This window comes from Lichtheimia ornata (assembly GCF_029851405.1).
Source record: "Lichtheimia ornata isolate CBS 291.66 chromosome Unknown scaffold00104, whole genome shotgun sequence".
NCBI classification, from domain to species: Eukaryota; Fungi; Mucoromycota; class Mucoromycetes; order Mucorales; family Lichtheimiaceae; genus Lichtheimia; species Lichtheimia ornata.
Window position 1 is genome coordinate 54,950 of NW_026695424.1, and position 19,120 is coordinate 74,069.

The 19,120-nt window shown below is 44.0% G+C and overlaps 10 protein-coding genes across 10 annotated transcripts; 6 read left to right on the top strand and 4 right to left on the bottom strand.

Moving 5' to 3' along the window:
- Positions 1 to 1,487: 1,487 nt before the first annotated feature.
- On the top strand, positions 1,488 to 2,239 carry O0I10_011919 (glycine cleavage system H protein; the record flags this gene model as incomplete). The annotated part of the gene is made up of 5 exons (XM_058491878.1): positions 1,488 to 1,581; positions 1,643 to 1,725; positions 1,809 to 1,869; positions 1,938 to 2,069; positions 2,139 to 2,239. The coding sequence occupies 5 exons, from the start codon at positions 1,488 to 1,490 to the stop codon at positions 2,237 to 2,239; spliced, it is 471 nt and encodes a 156-aa protein (XP_058337366.1).
- Positions 2,240 to 2,630: 391 nt separating this feature from the next.
- Positions 2,631 to 7,102, top strand: O0I10_011920 (uncharacterized protein; the record flags this gene model as incomplete). Its single annotated transcript, XM_058491879.1, has 22 exons — positions 2,631 to 2,798; positions 2,902 to 2,923; positions 2,981 to 3,237; positions 3,294 to 3,396; positions 3,456 to 3,569; positions 3,645 to 3,954; positions 4,024 to 4,225; positions 4,285 to 4,321; positions 4,510 to 4,607; positions 4,663 to 4,700; positions 4,759 to 4,779; positions 4,844 to 4,885; positions 4,940 to 4,995; positions 5,049 to 5,403; positions 5,465 to 5,511; positions 5,561 to 5,739; positions 5,799 to 5,828; positions 5,893 to 6,045; positions 6,112 to 6,388; positions 6,453 to 6,568; positions 6,626 to 6,880; positions 6,959 to 7,102. 22 exons carry the CDS (start codon positions 2,631 to 2,633, stop codon positions 7,100 to 7,102), a joined length of 3,024 nt encoding a protein of 1,007 aa, XP_058337367.1.
- A 184-nt stretch (positions 7,103 to 7,286) lies between these two features.
- On the bottom strand, positions 7,287 to 7,807 carry O0I10_011921 (uncharacterized protein; the record flags this gene model as incomplete). The annotated part of the gene is made up of 2 exons (XM_058491880.1): positions 7,287 to 7,535; positions 7,607 to 7,807. 2 exons carry the CDS (start codon positions 7,805 to 7,807, stop codon positions 7,287 to 7,289), a joined length of 450 nt encoding a protein of 149 aa, XP_058337368.1.
- A 146-nt stretch (positions 7,808 to 7,953) lies between these two features.
- On the bottom strand, positions 7,954 to 8,631 carry O0I10_011922 (uncharacterized protein; the record flags this gene model as incomplete). The annotated part of the gene is made up of 1 exon (XM_058491881.1): positions 7,954 to 8,631. One exon carries the CDS (start codon positions 8,629 to 8,631, stop codon positions 7,954 to 7,956), a length of 678 nt encoding a protein of 225 aa, XP_058337369.1.
- Positions 8,632 to 9,122: 491 nt separating this feature from the next.
- O0I10_011923 (uncharacterized protein) lies at positions 9,123 to 10,244 on the top strand (the record flags this gene model as incomplete). Its single annotated transcript, XM_058491882.1, has 3 exons — positions 9,123 to 9,180; positions 9,263 to 9,432; positions 9,504 to 10,244. 3 exons carry the CDS (start codon positions 9,123 to 9,125, stop codon positions 10,242 to 10,244), a joined length of 969 nt encoding a protein of 322 aa, XP_058337370.1.
- A 335-nt stretch (positions 10,245 to 10,579) lies between these two features.
- On the top strand, positions 10,580 to 11,891 carry O0I10_011924 (uncharacterized protein; the record flags this gene model as incomplete). The annotated part of the gene is made up of 4 exons (XM_058491883.1): positions 10,580 to 10,637; positions 10,697 to 10,771; positions 10,828 to 10,991; positions 11,052 to 11,891. 4 exons carry the CDS (start codon positions 10,580 to 10,582, stop codon positions 11,889 to 11,891), a joined length of 1,137 nt encoding a protein of 378 aa, XP_058337371.1.
- A 297-nt stretch (positions 11,892 to 12,188) lies between these two features.
- Positions 12,189 to 13,208, bottom strand: O0I10_011925 (ubiquitin-conjugating enzyme E2 4; the record flags this gene model as incomplete). Its single annotated transcript, XM_058491884.1, has 5 exons — positions 12,189 to 12,331; positions 12,432 to 12,537; positions 12,654 to 12,731; positions 12,798 to 12,893; positions 13,185 to 13,208. The coding sequence occupies 5 exons, from the start codon at positions 13,206 to 13,208 to the stop codon at positions 12,189 to 12,191; spliced, it is 447 nt and encodes a 148-aa protein (XP_058337372.1).
- Positions 13,209 to 13,969: 761 nt separating this feature from the next.
- On the bottom strand, positions 13,970 to 15,050 carry O0I10_011926 (uncharacterized protein; the record flags this gene model as incomplete). Its single annotated transcript, XM_058491885.1, has 6 exons — positions 13,970 to 14,206; positions 14,267 to 14,344; positions 14,407 to 14,472; positions 14,536 to 14,717; positions 14,802 to 14,909; positions 14,984 to 15,050. The coding sequence occupies 6 exons, from the start codon at positions 15,048 to 15,050 to the stop codon at positions 13,970 to 13,972; spliced, it is 738 nt and encodes a 245-aa protein (XP_058337373.1).
- Positions 15,051 to 15,464: 414 nt separating this feature from the next.
- Positions 15,465 to 16,851, top strand: O0I10_011927 (argininosuccinate synthase; the record flags this gene model as incomplete). Its single annotated transcript, XM_058491886.1, has 3 exons — positions 15,465 to 15,653; positions 15,729 to 15,987; positions 16,058 to 16,851. 3 exons carry the CDS (start codon positions 15,465 to 15,467, stop codon positions 16,849 to 16,851), a joined length of 1,242 nt encoding a protein of 413 aa, XP_058337374.1.
- Positions 16,852 to 17,404: 553 nt separating this feature from the next.
- On the top strand, positions 17,405 to 19,091 carry O0I10_011928 (uncharacterized protein; the record flags this gene model as incomplete). The annotated part of the gene is made up of 10 exons (XM_058491887.1): positions 17,405 to 17,505; positions 17,589 to 17,756; positions 17,805 to 17,891; positions 17,948 to 18,026; positions 18,085 to 18,197; positions 18,255 to 18,405; positions 18,462 to 18,547; positions 18,597 to 18,768; positions 18,847 to 18,910; positions 18,970 to 19,091. The coding sequence occupies 10 exons, from the start codon at positions 17,405 to 17,407 to the stop codon at positions 19,089 to 19,091; spliced, it is 1,143 nt and encodes a 380-aa protein (XP_058337375.1).
- Positions 19,092 to 19,120: the final 29 nt, after the last annotated feature.

Sequence of the window (19,120 nt, forward strand, 5' to 3'; positions counted from 1 at the left end):
GGACGTAGATACCCACGATATGATGATGCGGGCATTTGAAAGCAAGCTACTCCACACTCCCTCCCATCAAATTTGTCCGACTTTTTTGAATGTCCCGTCTTCCTGGTATACATACACATACACACGTGAGATGAGCATGCGTTGCTATGATACCATTGTTCCCTTTCATATCATATTGCCCATGAGTTGATCCTCTTTACCAATTACTTGATCAAGGACCCCACCACCAATGCTACAATCCTATCCAATTGCTCAGCTCTTTTACATATATACAAACCCATTGCCTTGTGCTTTCCTCACGTTTATTAATAAAGCGATTATACGTTATGGAGTCTTGTAGCCATATCCTTGAATGCAGCCTTGGCCTTGTGAGAACCTTTCATGCACGTGTTGGGGATTGTAGTACACTCCGATAATTCGATCATCTTGTGCTCATTGGTAAAACTTGTACGTAGAGCCATTGGCTATTCATTGTTTCTTCTTATGCATGGTCAAATGCTTTTGTCAAGCTCGATCTTCATCCTTGATTTTCTTATCTATAAGGTACAATAAAGGCCAGTGCTATTATGTCGAGTTGTTGTCGTCGCAGCAAAAGCGGTTTTTAGCTACAACGGGAGTCGTCAATCTATTGCAAAGATACGATTACTGATCCGCGCGTGTGTATGTATTGTGATGGTGAAGGAACGCTTTGATCCGGGAAGGAATGCGTTGCATAATAAGAAGACCACTAGCTAATGGGCCCACTTTTTTAACCCCAAGCCCGCTTGATGATGATGATGATGACGATGATGCATGAATAGGTTAGAGTAAATCCAAAAGGCATGCAAGAGAAAAAGAGCATCCTCGTTCTTGTGGTAATGCCCCATAAAGCGATAAAGGAATACCTTGCACGAGCCTTAACTCACACGATTTCTCGACTAATATACACATTGGGATGGATATGGTATGTTCGAAGAAAAAGAGTGGAGAGATCTCACCATTGGAGCACGATCTATCCAATCATATGACTCGAACAGGGATAGGTGATGGCGGAGAGGGAGATCCGGCTTGCCTTTAATGGACGCTTTGTTCCGTAAGAATCAGCTCAGGCACTTGCATCTCTACAATGAATCACTCAGATCCTACGCCATTCTATATACAAACAAACATGGGATGCAACCCGTATCACGTCATTCTTTATACAGTGCCTATTGTAATAAGAAGAGATGCTTGTTACTATGAATGTATGTATGAGTGAGTGCGTGAGTGAGTGGGTGTGTGGTATAATTTTTTCAAGGGGTACAGTGAATAGATGGCTCGGTGGAATAGCAGTCCAAGTAAAGTACACCTCTTATGGGAACTACTTGATAGCGGCTTCCAAAGTCAACCTGACTCGGTGACAAAAAAAATCAAAACAGCCTTATACAAAAAGGCCGTGTGCCGGGCACCTCGTCTCCCCCACGTTTCCACTTTTTTTCTTCTTCTCCATTAAACTACTCATTCACACAATGGCCTTGAGACTCTTGTCCGCACGTGTTATGCGTCCTTACGCTCCTGTCTTGCGCCAATCCGCTAACTTGGCTGCTTTCCGCACTTATGCCAGTAAGTGTTTTAAAGAGTACGTTTTTATATAGCTGCATGGTTTCTAAACGATATTTCATAGCCAAGCGCTACACCGACGACCACGAATGGATCTCTGTTGAGGATGGTGTTGGTACCATCGGTATCACTGATTATGCCCAAAAGGTAAACGACGACAACGACGACGACGACACGCAAGCGTAAATGCGGGGTAAAAACGATAGCTCATGCATTCCTGATCATAATAGGCTCTTGGTGATGTTGTGTTCGTTGAGTCCCCTGTTGTTGGCAAGACCGTTGGCACCAAGGGTAAGTGATCCGAAAAAAGTGTAAAGCATAGGGACATGTAAAAGACTCATCGTTCTTTCTTTCTATAGAACAAATTGGTGCTGTCGAGTCCGTCAAGGCTGCCAGTGACATTTACTCCCCTGTCGAAGGTGAAGTTGTCAACGTCAACGAGGCTTTGGAGAGCGAGCCTTCTTTGATCAACACCAGCCCTGAAGAAGAAGGTATGATAGAGGAGGATGAAGAATGGAAGTTAAAGGGAAAGGATTATTGACATGATCATGTTTATTTAGGTTGGTTGGCCAAGATCAAGCTTTCTAACCCTGAGCAAATTGAGAGCCTTATGGATGAGAAGGCTTATGCTGAGCACTGTGCTGCTGAAGAGGATCATTAAACGTTCCATTATGTATAAACCATGAGTAGTTAATGTATCCAAGTGCTAGATTGTTGTTTCCCGATTCACCCTTAAAACCTACTACTACACACCCTATCTCGCAAATGTTCCCATCCGCATCCTATTTCTCTCGCGCATCCCCTTTGCTGAGTATAAAAATGCAATACAACTCATCAGCAATCATCTTTTTTTTTCCTGCATATTGGGTGTGTGTGCTTTGTTTGAGAGTGCCGAGTGTGTGTGCGTGTGTGTGAAAGACATCTTTTTCCCTTCTTGCTGTTTCTTTTTCTTTTCCTTTGCTCTTCCTTATCTTGTCCTATTTATCATATTATATACCCCACCACAACTACCACAACCCCTTTCACTTGACACAACCCCGTTGCATGTCTTCATGAACCATTCAAGACGATCTGTGCAAGCATCTCGTCTCCAGTCTTCAGTTGCAACCCATCACCACGACTTGTATACAGAAACCTATCGAGCAGCATGTCTCGCCATCAAACTCGATCGTCTCGGCCAATTCGTTCAGGCATCACAGCAATACAAAAAGGTCATTGAGGTTGGTTGTTCTTTCTTTCTTTCTTTCCACCCCCCCTTCCCCTTGAAACGTCAAAAGAGTTTGTCACTCACACACTTTTATCCATGACGACGCGCAATATTAGATGTTTAAAGACTTGATGGAATGTAAGTATCACGAGGATGATGGGAAAAGATAAAAGTCTAATAGAGTCCACTTGACAGTATGCGATCAAGATGTCCGGATTGAACGACAACAGCTTGAACAAAAGATGAATGAATACGTGCATCGAAGTGAGCAATTGAGTCGGTACAATACGGGTATCGCCAATGGTGTCCCAGCAGCAGCCCATCCTGACGCGGAAATGCATCGCTTGTACAACGTTCCCGATGATATGGATGATCACCAAGTGGAAGGAGATGAGGATGACGAGGATGATGATGAGGCCCGTTTAATTCGTTGGCATCTTCAAAAGGGCAAGGTATACATTGACAAAGGGGAATAGCAGCAAGATAACTTACATCCATGTTGATCTAGTTTTCCATGATCCAAGGAGAAGTGAATGATAAAAAGGGACATGTCGAGGAGGCGTTGGAGTACTACATGGATTCAGCTGACTGGTACAAAAAGGCATACGAAGGTATATACATAAAACAGGTTGATTTGGAATAGCTGATAACAACATCATCATTATCATAGATCTTGGTCATGATCCTCAGCGTCGAGCCTTTGCAAAAAACATGTGTCTGAATGCTGTGGATAAGGCAGAGGAGCTCAAGGCAATGACGATGCATCAAAAGACACAATTGCTAAGTATGTGAGGCGGCACATGGGATGATGATGATGATGATGGTAGAGCTATATCCAATTAAACGTGGTTGCATGCAGGTGTTCGAAATGAGAAAGCGCATACGAGGCCTGTGCTTGGAAGACATCGTGCCTCTTCGACATCATCCACTCGATCCAATCGATCCGCCGTATCCATCGAGTCTTCCTCATACCCTAACGGCAAAACGGGAACATGTGACAGCCCACAGAGCAGCAATAGTACAACGGGTGGTGATCTACTTGCACAGCGTTTATCATCGGCAGAACTCGAAGTCCTCAAATACAGCTCCAATGTCAATAACAACATTTTCCTTCCATGGATTGATGATACCGATCTAAAAGAAAAGTTTGCATACCCCAATCGTTTCATGTATGTGCTAGAGAGGCGTAGTAGATTACACAAGGGAAAAAAAGTTATTTACAGATACCCTGATATTAGTGATCCGGATGGCACGCTTCGACTCTCTGAAAAGCAAATGGCAAAATTTGGAGGATGGAAACGACCCACTGAATTCATGAAGAACCCACAATTGATCCGATTGATCTCAAGCACAAGCATTGTTCAAGATGTTGTCACCGATTGTTCCTTTGTCGCATCATTGTGTGTCGCTGCAGCTTATGAACGCAAATACAAACAACAGGTAAATCATACTCATTGGATGTGTGTATGTGTGCGATTGACCGCTGGCCCATTCCTTAGTTGATTACCTCCTGCATCTATCCACAAGACATCAATGGTCAGCCCTGCTACAATCCTAACGGAAAATATGTCATCAAGTTATTCCATAATGGAATTCATCGAAAGGTAAGGTGGATTGCAGAAACAAGGGTTGTTGATTGTTGCTGATTGGGGGCACTTTTTTAGATTGGTATGCAGATTTTTTAAAAGTATGCATGACGATCCCTTGTTTACAATTTTCTACAGTGGTGGATGATTTACTACCGGTGTCACGTGATGGAACATTGATGTGCACGTTTTCTACCCACAAGGAGGAATTATGGGCCAGCATCATTGAAAAAGCAGTAAGCATCTTCTACTCAAAACGACTTTTGTGCATGTGATTGAGCGAGTTCTTAGTATATGAAACTCATGGGCGGATATGATTTCCCTGGATCGTACGTATATTGGACGCGACATGGTTTATATTATAATTATGCTCATATTTGTTTATAGGAACTCAGGGATTGACTTGTAGCAAGTATCTCAAAACAAGGTTATGACCAAGAGGCTACTTTTTATTCTAACATGAATTCATTAGCTCACTCACTGGCTGGATTCCGGAGCATATTTTCATCCATGAGTAAGTAGGTCATCTTGCAAATAAGGTTGTTCATGACACTAAAGTGGGCCATAGCAAACATTTCGTATCAGACAAAGTATGGGATCGGATTCTTGAAGGATCAAAATATGGCAAGTGTGACCGCGAGAATGTAATTGAAAAGAATGTCTAATGGTATGTATAGGCGATGTTCTCGTTACGATTGCGACGGGTGAAATGTCTGAAGACGAAGCGGATCATCTTGGATTGGTACCCACCCATGCCTATGCCGTCATTGATATCAAAACAGTTCAGGGCAAGCGATTTATGCAAGTCAAGAACCCATGGAGCCACAAACGATGGCGAGGCCCCTTTAGTCATCTGGATACGGCCGCTTGGACCCATGATTTGAAAAACGCGCTCAACTATGATCCCTACATCGCAGAGCAAAATGATGATGGCATCTTTTGGATCGACTTTGAATCCGTGTGTACGCATTTTACATCCATCCACTTGAATTGGAATCCAGAGCCATTCACACACCGCTATGTATTGCATTCGTAAGTGAATTCATCATGCACACACATCCCCCTATGAAGAAGGTTGCTTATTTTATTTTAGGTTATGGCATGGCCATATTGGTCCCAAGAAGGATGTTTACAATCTGGGTAAGTGAGCTTGTCTATTTTTGCATTCTTTATTAACATGAAACCATAGGCTACAATCCTCAATTCAGTTTGCAAATCACCGTCCCTGATAGAAAGCCAGCAGCAGTATGGCTACTTTTGTCCAAGCACGTGATGGTGACAGAGGAAAACACTGATTACATCACGCTACACATTTATGATAACACCGGTGGTCAACGTGTTTATTATCCAGGAGATCCCTTCAAAGAGGTATGCAAAAGTAAGGGGGGGAGCTTGAATGCAAAAGAGATTAACTCATACCTCTACAGGGTACCTATGTCAACAGCCCCCATATCTTGGTACGTGTTTTCTTGCAGGTTGCATGGACGTATATGTGTACTAAACATGGATGGTGGTTGTTAGGTCCGATTCAATGCTCCTCCTGGCACTAGCGAATATACCATTGTGGCATCACAGCATGAAAAGGCTCAATCATTGTATTTCACTCTTCGAGCTTGGTCACTCGCTCCCATCAATTTGGCCGAAGTCCCTATGCGCTATTCCATTGAAGAAAAGGTAAAGAAAAAAGATGGGGAGATATGGAAAAGTGATAGAATGGCTCACCCAATGGAAAAAAAATAGATTGTTGGCCAATGGACTGAACAAACAGCAGGTGGCAATGCATCCAAGCCGACGTATCTTAACAACCCCCAATGGAAAATCGACATTCCAGTTCCTGAAGAGTACGCAGCGGATGCAGGATTGTTATTGATGCTTGAAGCACCTAAATCATTTGCTGTGCATTTGATGCTTGTGGAAGGTGGCAAGCGAGTATCCAGTGTATCGGTACGCGATGTGCTTGCAGAATCAGGACCTTATCGGCATGGATTTTGTTATTGTGAGCTTGCTCAAATTGCACGTAAGTGGTGTGTGGGATAGGATGAGGGGGTATATGGATATTGATGTTGATGTTATTGTTGTAGCCGGTAGTTATACGGTGGTAGCGTCCACCTTTGAGCCTGATCTTATTGGACAATTTATTTTGACGGTGGCATCCAGTACCAAGATCCATACGGAGGCTATACCGGCTGAAGGCGCTGTAAGCTTTATTTATAGACACGACCCAATGCTTTCAATCTAATGATAGAATACATAGGGAATGTTCCGTAAGGTGCTACATGGTGAATGGATTTGCGGATACAGTGCCATGGGGTGTCCTAGCTACGGTCACTATGGCAACAACCCACGCTATCACTTGGAGATTCGAGAATTGACAACGGTCAAGGTGCGTTTGCAAGCCAACAAGATTGAGCCTGTGCCATCCATCAATGTTACCATCTTCGAGAAACACCCAACCGATTTATTTGGACGAGAAGTGGCAACCTCTGGCCCATATACCAATGTTGTACAGGTAAGATTTAAATGCATTGCTAAGAAGGAAAGGGTGGGGGGAAACCATGATTGTTGCTCATGTATACTTTTCTTCTAGGGTGTGGCTACCAGTGAAGTGGTTCTAAGCCAGAATCAAACAGGCTATATTATCGTACTCGCCACACATGAAAAGAATATTGCTGGTGAATTTACAGCCACCTTGTATAGCGATCGACCTGTCAATGTTCGAAACGACCGGTAGATTTCTTTCACTCTCACTACATCCCATCTTTGTATTTTGCTTGCATTGTGCATTATATTCCCCCTCACTCTCACACACACATTCATATCATCATTTTGTTCGCACATTCCATTTATGCAATCGTTTCTCTCTTTTTTTTTATACCAAAAGTGTGTAATAAACCACCCCCATCCATCAAAGATAATTAAGAGGATTTTCGATGTGCCTGGATTTGGGAAAGGGCGCGTTGACCAGTGACAAAGGTGATGGCAAGTAGGAAGACAAGGTAGCTAAGGGTTTCGAAAATGTTGAGACGTGTCCAATAAAGATAAAAGAGGTATTCGACAGAGGCAAGGGAGGCTAGAAATGCAATGATGGATACGGGACGCATGCTGCTGGATCCTGATGTCAGTTGACCGAGGACCTTGACAGGAGTAACACCCACGCCGAGCCACTACAAAGAGAGCAAAGAGCAAATTCAGCTTACTATACACATACACACACATACGTTGAGCTATCACTTACGCCCACCATCAAGACAATCCATGGGGAAAGGGCAATGAGAGAAAATAGCTGAGAGAACCATGTAGGCGGCATTGACTCTGCAGGTCTAAACGCGTGGTGAATCTCGGGTTGCAACTCGAACACGTCTTCATCGCCTGCTGCAAAAGCATGAGCTGCTGATAACAATGTAATGAGACCAATGGCGAACAGGTGCTTGGTCATGGTTGGGTTGTATATAATAAAGCTGTGTGTGTGTGTAAAGAGGGGAGATGAATTTGAATGTGTGAGCGTGCGCGCTTTATGTTGCAAAGAATGATTGGCTGTGAATGATAACAACTATTGCTACATGCTACATGCTACTACTACTATTATAATGGTACAATATGACATCCTAATGTTCCTCGTCCACCCCATCCTTGTCGTGGTGTTAACGTCAATGATTGTTGTTGGTTGTCTTGACCTCGTGAAATAATGACAGGGATAGGAATGCCTTCACTACGGCCCACCAATTGGTTCAATGCTTGTAATCGATCATGGTTGGCTGCATGGATAGATCCAAATTTGATAAGCTTGTCTTCACGACGTAACCCTGCTTCATAGGCTGGAGAATCAGGTGCAACGGCATTGACACGTGCAAAAGGTACAAGTGATGGAGTTGTAGTAGATGACGCTTGTTGACTTGATGATGATGATGATGTGGTGGTGGTGGTGGTGGTGGTGGTGGTGGTGCCTGCTGCCTTTTCCTTTTCTTCTCGACTTGCTTGATGTATTGCATGCAAGGCTTGTTCAATCTCCTTCATGATATCCTTGTGGTCGTTTCGTAGTCGATGAATGAGATTACGAGAGGTACGTGCAGCAACAACGTCGATATCCGATCGTGGAAACCCACCCGCATCAACAAGAGGTTGATCCATACCCACGCCTTGAATGCGGAGACTCTCTTCAAGTTCACGTAATTGTGCCTCAATGTCGTCCTTTTTCTTGATGAGCTGTTGTGCTTCGGCAAGAAGGTCGTTGGAACCCATTTTCGGTGGTGGTAAACCCATGGAACAAAGATGATACAAAGAAGTGGGCTGCGGCCCTGCGGAGGTGTGATGTATAGTGTAGCATAAATCATCCTTTCATTGAGACACACACACACACACATCACCAATAAATGCTACATGATGCGGATATAATTCATGCACCAAGCAAATACACACACACACATCTAGTCATCAATGTAGCGTTGTTCAAAGGGGAGACGCGTTTCCAAGAGATCTACGGCCTGGATTATTATCGGGAACTTATGCGTTTGTTACCACCACCAGCAGTAAAAGGAATGCTTTCGATCCTGTCCATCGGGAATATTTTGCATGCCAACAGGATAAAAAAGCAGGTTGCCATCCACCCATCTCATCGTCTTTCAACGTGATTTTTTCCTTCACTCTTACGTTCCTTTATCACTAAATACTCTCTTTACACTCGTTTTTGATATTTCCACTCTTTCTGCGCGCGTGTCTCTACTACAACTACTACAACTACATACATACATATCATGAAGACTACTACCTATCTCGCCATTGCTGCTGCTTCCGCTGCAGTTGTTTCTGCCAGTATGTATCATCATCATCCCATGTTGTTGTGTATGTATCAAACCTTAATAACCTTGCATCATCATCATCATTATTATTACAGAGCCTGATGGTTGGGGTGAGGGCAAAAAAGAATGGGTCCCCGACTTTGAAAATGAAGATGAATGGGTTGAACGACCTGCTCTCACTGATCCCAACATTGAAGTGGAGACTCTTCCTCCTGTGATTGTTTACACCACCACCTATGCCACACGTGTTGAGCCTATCTTCCCTGTAAGTTTTTATTATGCAGCTGTAACAGCGTGTGTAACATTTTACTCACGTGTGTGTGTACCTTATTTTAGGGCAAGAAGGAAGGCTGGGGCGATGATGGTGAAGAAAGCTGGGGTGGCAAAGGCGAATGGGATGACGAAGAAAACGAATGGGGCAACAAGAAGGGCTCCTCTTGGGATGATGACAAGGAAGAAAGCTGGGGTGGTAAAGGACGCTGGAAGAACAAGAAGGGTGGCAAGAAAGGTGGCTATCGCAAAGATGATGATGAAGGCTGGAGTGGCAAGAAGAAAGGTGGCAAGAAGGGCGGCAAGAAGGGCGATTGGGATGACGAAGATGATGATGAATGGGACAACAAGAAGAAGGGCGGCAAGAAGGGCGGCTGGGATGATGATGAAGATGACGAATGGGATAGCAAGAAGGGCGGCTCCTCTTGGGACAAGGATGATGATGATGATGAATGGAGTGGCAAAAAGAAGGGTGGTTACCATGCCGCTTCTGCTGCTCCCTCAGCTGCTGAAGATGACGATATGATTGCTGCTGCCTCTGCTGGCATGTCATCAGCTGCTGGCGGTGGTATGTCATCCAGCGCTGCTGCTTCTGGTTCCGGTCATGGTGGTAGCTCAATGGCAGCACCCACTCGTGCTGCTGCTGCTACATCTTCAGCACAATCCTCCGCTGCTCATTCTTCCTCTTCCTCCTCTGCAAAGGCTTCTGGAAGCAATGGTGCTGGTAGCTCAGCTGCTGGTACCGTTCGTGTTGTCGGCTCTATGGTTGCTGGTTTGGCTGGTGCCGCCGCTTGGTTCCTTTTCTAAACATGTTCTTATCACTTGTCATGTTGCACAGCATACCAACTTAATGCACTCTCCCCACCTCCCATCTTCTTACATTTACAACACGCTGCTATTAATCTTCACACCTAATTCGACTCACCTCACATAATCATCCTATTGTTTCAAGCCCACCCACTCTTTTTCATCACACCTGGTTCTGCTGTTGATATCTACTACTACAACCCATTACTACTGCTACTTGTTTCTGTGAATCAAATTAAAAAAAAAGTGCTAGTTCACTTGGTTGCGTAACCTTATTGTGCCTTTATTTGGAATGACTTGGGCTTGTTGACTAATGTTATCTTTCTCTTTTACATATGGGCTATTCACTTGCGTTGTTGGTTGTAGGCGCTGCATTGTTAGCCAGCCATCTTTGTATGTTGATACTACCAAATCATCATCAACACCTCGCTTAAGTGTATACATATCTTTAGACCCATGGATACATCTTTCGGGATACCTCACCACGATAGAACCTACCGACAATAAGCAATGTCAAAGAATTGAGGGTACGTTGATTGTGCCTTGTCTCGTTCGCGATTGTTGAAATGGGGGTGTTGGATAGGACCACTTGGTTTCAGAAACTGCGAGGACATTATTATTGCCGCACCTGGTATTGCTTACACTAGCTGTGATCCTGCACGAGACTATGACAACATGGTGATGGATGTACATCGACCTAAGGAACGTGAAGAGCAAGGTCACGTGTGGCGTATTGATTACATGTCGGCAAGTAATAAAGAGTGTCTCCATGGCAACGCTATTCCTATAGTAACAAACCGTATATAGGATCCTCCCACTGTGCGCAAGATTTTTGAAGGATCTTCGGATTTTCACCCATTGGGAATGACTTTGGACAAGGATCGCTTATATATCATCAATCTCGCGCATCATGCACCTGCATCTGTTGAAGTGTTTGAAATAGTGTCCGATGCACTACGCCATGTGCAGACCATTCGTCATCCATTTATCCATACACCCAACAGCATTTCATCATGGGGCAACGATGGATCCTTTTTCTTTACAAACGACCACCATTTTATTCGTGGTATTCCCAAAGTCATTGAAAACTATGCACGTATCCCACTTGGTAGTCTTGGATTTTACAATGCAACATCGCAAGAAGCTTACAAGGTCAAGGGTGGTTTATTGTTTCCCAATGGCGTGGAGTGTGACAAGAGCCAGTCTACTGTATTTGTTGCCGAAACGTACAAGATGGAGGTGAAAAAGTATGCTGTTGTTGTTCAAGAAGAAGATGGCAAGTTGCAAGTATCAGCAGCGGCGGTGGATCAAATCAAGGTGCCTGGCACTTCAGTCGACAATTTGCATTACGATAAAGTTTCAGGAGATCTAATCATTAGTGGTCATCCAAATGGGCTTGCTTTGGTCAAAAAGTGTCAACATGCTACAGAACAAGAAAATGTACCCATGCCCCCCTCCCGTATCGTCGTATGGCACACTACTAGTACTACTACCACACATACGCAATCAAAGATGGAAACCGTGTTTGAAGATGATGGTACCACATACGGCTCAGCGTCCACAGGTGCAACAGACCACAAGAATAACAAGCTGCTCATTTCTGGACTCTATGAAAAGGGCATCATGATATGTGACCGATCACTGTAATACAAATATGGCAATAAACTGTGATTGTACAAGCAGAATCAGACATGATGAAGAAATGGTAACAATTTGTGTGTGTGTGCAGAGAATGCAAGATCTAATTGAAAGGTAGGTGTACATTAATCAGCATGCTGTAAGATGATTGATTCATGTTGCTGCTGCTTTTCTTCTTACCTTTATGTAATTATGGAATTCAGCCTTGTTCAATGAGATAACACTGACCCTCCTTACACTAAACGAGGCATTCATTAGCAACATCCAAAGGATAAAAGAAAGAAAGAAAGAGAGAGAGGGATTGAACTACTTACTAGCATACTTTCTCGTCCATTCTCTAGCGGTAGCATCGTAGCGTGCGCGATCAGTCTTGTAAATGTGAGCAAGCTCGGGCACAAGCGGATCATCGGGGTTGGGATCGGTGAGCAGAGAGCAAACCGACAGCAAAACTTTAAATCGGTAGAGGAAATAGAAAAAAAGAAAACCCTGTTACCAAAGAGATACTCTCTCTCACACATACGCCATGGTATATTTTGGGAGCCCGCTTACCCTTGGAGATTGTCAATGCAGGAGACCATTGATCTTTGAGGATATCCAAGCAAATGCTGCCATTGCTGTTGATGTTGGGATGATAGATTTTGGTGGTGAAGTTGATCTATGTGTGTATGTGACTGATAGTTAACATCATCCTTTTCCCTATATGACTCCCATCTACATCCCATCCCCCTCCCCTCACCACCACACACAAACACACTATCTCTTTTTACTCACCTTTGGAGGCTTGAAAGGATAATCAGTAGGGAAGTGGATAGAAAGGAAAAAGACACCGCCTTGATAGGGGCTATCCTCCTACAAACAAGAAAGGAAGGAAACCAGTCAATAGACCCATCTCTTTATCTCTCAACCATTACTTACAGGACCCATGATGGTTGCTTGCCAGTGGAAGAGGTCGTCACCAATAGGACCGGCTGAGCAGGACGATGGGGGGTCACGCTCGAGATCTTTCAATTCCTACATGACCGCCATTGACAAGTGAGCATTCAGAATTTGAAACGCAAGACGACTCCATCTGGTACAGGACAAGGCAGTGAATGGTCAAAGATGAACTTGTAGTGTTGGAAACATGGGCTAGCAAACGAATCGTCCGCCAACTGGGGACCAGCAACCCCTTGATGGAGCTCAATGTCGACACCCCCCAACAAGCACCAGTAGACCCGTTGATTGTGTGTGTGTACCACCGTTGACCCATGCGTAGCTGCCAGATGGAAGCCGAATGAAATAAGGATTGTCTTATCAACGTACCTTGTTAATTCGCTTGAGAGCCATTGCTTTTATCTACAGTTGAGTTGAAGAGTGGAAGTTGAAGAGAAAAACAGCTGCTCACGCCCGCAACGATTTTTCAGCCTTTCGCTCTCTGCTGCGCTATCCCAGTCGCCCAATCAACTTTTACACACATCCCTCTTTAATCGCTCTCTCTCTCTCTCTCTCTCGCTCTCCCTTGTCGCCCGCAGCAGCACATGTTTCTTTGTCCCATCGATTTGTGAGTGGTTACATCTCTCATTTATAGTTTCATGATAATAAACGGTCATCCAATAACTCGTTTTTATATTATTCAATGATGACATTCACTCACTCGCTTCTTACTCAACTACTATTCCAAATTCCTCAACGTTCTATACAATTCTACCACCACCACTCCTCCTCCCAGCATGTGCAACACACACCAAACACACATACACACATACACCCTTGAGACACACTCTTGTATATAAAGAAGATGTTTACCCTTGACAATAAATGCTCGTTTGTTCCTTGGATACCCCATATTGCTTTATTCACCAAAAAGAGAATTACGTGGGTATTATCTATTGCACCACCACCGCCATCACCATCATCATGTTGTAGTACGTAGTAGTTTTTAAGCATTAAATGTAAAAAAGAGTGATCCACCTAACACAAGTCCCATGTGTCCATTTTATTCCGGGTATGGTGCCGTGTTCCCGAAGCGTCAAGCATCTATCTTTGTGTCATGCTGCTGCTGTTGTGCTAACATTTTATCCCACGTGAGCTGAAAGGGCCACATGTCGTCAAGGCAAGAGGTCACATGGCACTGCCAATCCAACAACATCACCATCACCATGCCCTCCTATCATTGGAACTTTGGAATACTGGGGCATAAACACTCTTCTGAATCTTCCACTTGCATTGCCGGTACTCTTGTGATAGAGCTGATCTGACATGAAGACAATGGATCCAGCAGGTATGCATACAGGTGTAGCTTCTTGCTCCTTTTCAGGATCACCCAAGAGGATGGTGCCATTATGCTATTTTCTCGCTATTGTCAACCATCCATGACTCTTTGTAAAAAAACATGTCAGCCTTACTTGATCAACATCATCCAAAGCAATCCAACAAGCAATTGATCTTTCTTTCCTCAACGATTGATCCAGATACTCGGAATCCTATATCATCATCAATGAGTTAAAATTCTTCTCGTCGCCATAGCAACATGTTGTTTACTTGCCTGGTGCCATTTAAATTGGGATGTGTTCGATGTCCTTGGCGGCTTGACAATGAATTGCTCATTCATCTACATACCCACATCTATGATAAGTGCTTTGTCAAATAACAACCCATATACAAAAGCACCTACAAGATACACCACATCTTGATCCACGTGTAATAAGGATGCGGCCCATTTTGCAAGGGACCCAAGTATAAAGGCTGATGCAATGTCGTTATCCAAAATCTGATTTCGTCGCTGTTGATATGCTAGTGGATTGGTTTTGTAACTAGCCGATTCTGGCGGATCCAAAATGCCGCATGTCAACGGCTCTACAACAAAGAAAAAACCCAAATTTAGCCAGCCATTCATCGTTTATCCGTGTGCGGCATCCTGCTGCTGCTGCTGCTGCTCACCAATAACGCATCCAAATTCAGTATTAATATCCAAATCCTCTGATATCAGGTAATTGACAAGGGCGTCGGCTTCATTGTAGAGTGCTTCCAATTGCTCATGGGTCAAGGCTGCAATGCAAATGTTGTTGGCATGGCAATGGTAGAGAAGAATGGGGAGGGTGGTGGTGCTTGTTGGGACTTGCCATTGTAAAGTATTGTGTAGCCGTGTGTGCTAAAGTGCTCCAAGTGACTTTGTTCCAGAGATACCATATTCCGGAATTATCACCGCGGCGACTTGCTTATCACGAAGGAATGACGGAGGACAAAAAAGCAAGAGGAAGAAAACAACGAAACGCGGGGTTAGGTAGATCCTCTTTATGTATATCCGAGGCATAGGATAATCATCATCATGATGTGCATAGAAGGAAATAAACATCACTTACAGGACAAGGATCACTATTAAAGATCAAGTAAAAGAATGAGATGATGATGATTTTTGGTCGTTGTTTACACTTTTTGGTTCATTCATGGTGATGGGGTGATGGGGATATGATATTAAGGTGTCACAGAAATGACACATCTCAATGACACATATCTGACTTTGAAGCCCGAAAAAGTTTTAGATATGGAGGGAGAGGGGGGGAAACCCGAGCTCTTCCGCTCTTTCAAACAATACAACAAACCATGGCTGGTGAAAAAGGAAAAGTTTTGCTCGCATACTCTGGTGGTCTCGATACCTCTTGCATTCTCGCATGGCTCATTGATGAAGGTTATGAAGTCATGGCCTACGTTGCTGATGTTGGTCAAGAGGAGGACTTTGAAGCTATCCGTGAAAAGGCCTTGAAGGTCGGCGCCACTAAGGTCTTTGTTGAGGTGAGTTTGATTGATTGATCCCCACACAATGATGATGATCATGATACTAATTCAACAACACCACCATGATAATAGAACCTTAAGGAGGAATTCGTCAAGGAGTTGATCTTCCCTGCCATCCAAGCTAACGCCATTTACGAATCCGTTTACTTGCTTGGTACCTCTTTGGCTCGTCCTGTTATTGCTCGTAAGCAAATCGAGATTGCTGCTCGTGAAGGCTGCCAATTCGTTTCCCACGGCTGCACTGGCAAGGGTAACGATCAAGTTCGTTTCGAGTTGGCTTACTATGCTTTGAACCCTGAGATTCAGGTTATTGCTCCCTGGAGATTGCCTGGTATGTATACATGATGATGATTTGGAGTATATGAAAAAGAGTGGGATTCTTATACGTAGCCATGTTTTAGTTTTCTTCAACCGTTTCGCTGGCCGAAAGGATCTTCTTGCTTATGCTGCTGAGAAGGGCATTCCTGTTGTCCAAACCGCTGCCAAGCCTTGGTCCACTGATGAAAACTTGTTCCACATTTCTTATGAAGCTGGTATCCTTGAGGATCCCAATGTCACTCCTCCCAAGGATATGTGGAAGTTGACTGTTGATCCTGAGGATGCACCCAACACTCCTGAGCGTATCACCATCACCTTTGAAAAGGGTATCCCTGTCAAGGTTGTCAACCACAACGATGGCACTGAAGTCACTGAGCCCGTTGAACTCTTCACTTACCTTAACACGGTTGCTCGTCGTAACGGTGTCGGTCGTATTGACATTGTCGAATCGCGTTTCATTGGCGTCAAGTCCCGTGGTTGTTACGAGACCCCTGGTGGCACCATTCTCCGCACTGCCCACAAGGATCTTGAAGGTTTGACCGTGGATGGCCATTTGCGTGCTCTCCGTGACCAAAGCGTCACTATTCCTTACTCTCGCTGCCTCTACAATGGTCTCTACTTCTCTCCCGAATGCGAGTTCCTTAACCAATCTATTCCTTTGACCCAAACCAATGTCACTGGTGATGTCAAGCTCAAGCTCTACAAGGGTAACACCACCATTGAAGGTCGTGTTGCTCGTGGCCCTGGTGCTAAGCTCTATGACATGCGTGAATCTTCCATGGATGAGCAAGGTGGCTACAATCCCCAGGATGCTGATGGTTTCATCAAGATCCACTCCATCCGCTTGAAGAAGTGGACCCCCGCTGACAAGCAGTAAATAACATCAAAAAGCATCTTCATTTGTATAAAATCGATGGATCCCAAATCTGCATTGTAAAACGGCAATCATGTTCATAGTAATAAAAAAAACTGCCATCATGTATCAAAGAAGTTGGTTTATTCAGTGATGGATTCAAAGAGTGAGATGGGTCAAGAGAATGAGGAGATGAATCATTTGTTACACTAGGGCACCACCATTTTGTTGTTTCAACATTCCATTCATCTCTACGTACCAAGTTTATCCTAAAGGAAAGCTTAGTTGCTTTAAACAATGGCGTACATGCTCCCTCGTAGGTTGCTTCTCCCAACGCGGGATACTGCATAACACTGCACAAAGGTATGTCACAATGAAATTTGTACAGCCAAGGCATTACCCTTTGATATCACTTAAATAATAAGACGACAACGACAGTATCAATAGTGGTGGTTGATGTCCAATACAACTCTCGGCGTGTTTGCAGGACCGCGAAGATTGACATTTTTGTGTGTGTAACATCTGCCAACAGCAGCAAATCTTTTTTCACCCGTGTCTCTCTCTCTCTCTCCACATTATGGCCGAACATAGAATACCATTCACGAAACTGGTCCACAGCCCAGCCAAATCTCATTTGGCACTTGCCAATGGCAAACATTTCTTTATTGTCGATTCCTCGTAAGTTGGGTGGGGTGGGGGTGTGGGGACGCAACAACACATATCAAGCTACACTTTCTAAACGATCGATCCTCCACTGATAGTACGGGCAATGTGCTCAAATCCAACGATGCCAACGATCGCAAACAAGAGTACATGGATCTCTACCGAAATATGGCATTCAGCCAAGACGGCAGCCTTTTGGCAAGTGCTGGCGAGGATAAAAAGATCAACGTGTATGATGCCAACGACTGGTCCCTCAAGTATTCAAGGTAACATACATCTTTTCACCCATAGATTGTTTCTAAACAACATTCTAGGAACGCAGTGAAGCGTGTCAATGCCATTCAATTCAACAAGGATGCAAGCAAGATCGTTATTGCTGATAAGTTTGGTGATGTCTTTTGGTAAGTAAAGCGTATATATACATACATCCACATCCTTTAACACAAGCTCTATATAGCCACCCTGCCGAAAAGAGTGATGGAGAAGAGGAGAAAATGGCACCCATTTTGGGTCACGTCTCTATGATCACGGATATGGTAATGTTGGGAAGAAGAATAGGGACGTATGGTTGACATTGACACATTGCTGGTATAGACTTTGTCTGCCGATGAAAAATACGTGGTTACCGCTGATCGAGATGAACACATTCGTGTGAGCCGATTCCCTAACGGATACAACATTGAGAGCTTTTGCTTGGCACATACAGAGTAAGTAGATCAAGCTGAATGGACAAGGATGATTGGTTGATTGACGTGATCAAAAAGTGTTGTGACATCCGTCAAGGTTGTTCCCTGGTCTACCGATTTGTTGGTTTCCGCTGGTGGTGATAACACGGTTCGTGTATGGCAATTTGCTCAAGGCAAGGAGATGCAATGCTTCCCTACCAAGGAATATATCAGCAAGTACATCCCTGAGGTAAAACGAGATGGATAGGCTTTATTAATCCACATGTGCTAATGCTATTGGTATAGGCCACCGATGCAAACTCAAAGGAGCCTATTGTTTCTCGATTGGTTATTGATAGCAACAAGAAGATCATTGCTCTTTCATTTGCAAAGTAAGCCTTGTTTGGTTGTCGTGTAGCAAATTGACTTATATCATGCTAGGATACCTGCCATTTTATTGTTAGGCTGGTCGGATGATAACAAGCTCGTATACAAGCAAACGATCGAGACCCAGGTACCCGTGTTGGATATTTGCTTCGATCTCAAGGGTTCCTTGTGGGCTTCTTTGGCTCCCACTGGAGATGCTTTGATGGCTATTTTCGAAGGAGATAACGTAAGTGTGCTTGAGGGTGGGGTATCCATGTGCAGTCATCATCTAATGATGGGTTTTTTTTTCTCTCTCCCCCATTAGTTTGATGCCGTATCAGAAAGCGATTCTCGTCTCAAGCAGGTGAATGAGATCCAAGTTGGTCTTGGTAAGTTTGCAAAAAAGATACATGACGCGATTGATGTCTAATAGGAATGATTTTATTAGTGGATAAGGAAATTGAACTCTACAGTATCTTTGGTCTTCGCAAATTGCTTGATCTCCCTGATTACGTGCAAACCCCTGCCGAGCATAAAAAGAACAAGAAGCGGAAGGTTGCAGCCGAGTGAATGCGTTTTCTTTAAATATATAAAAAGTT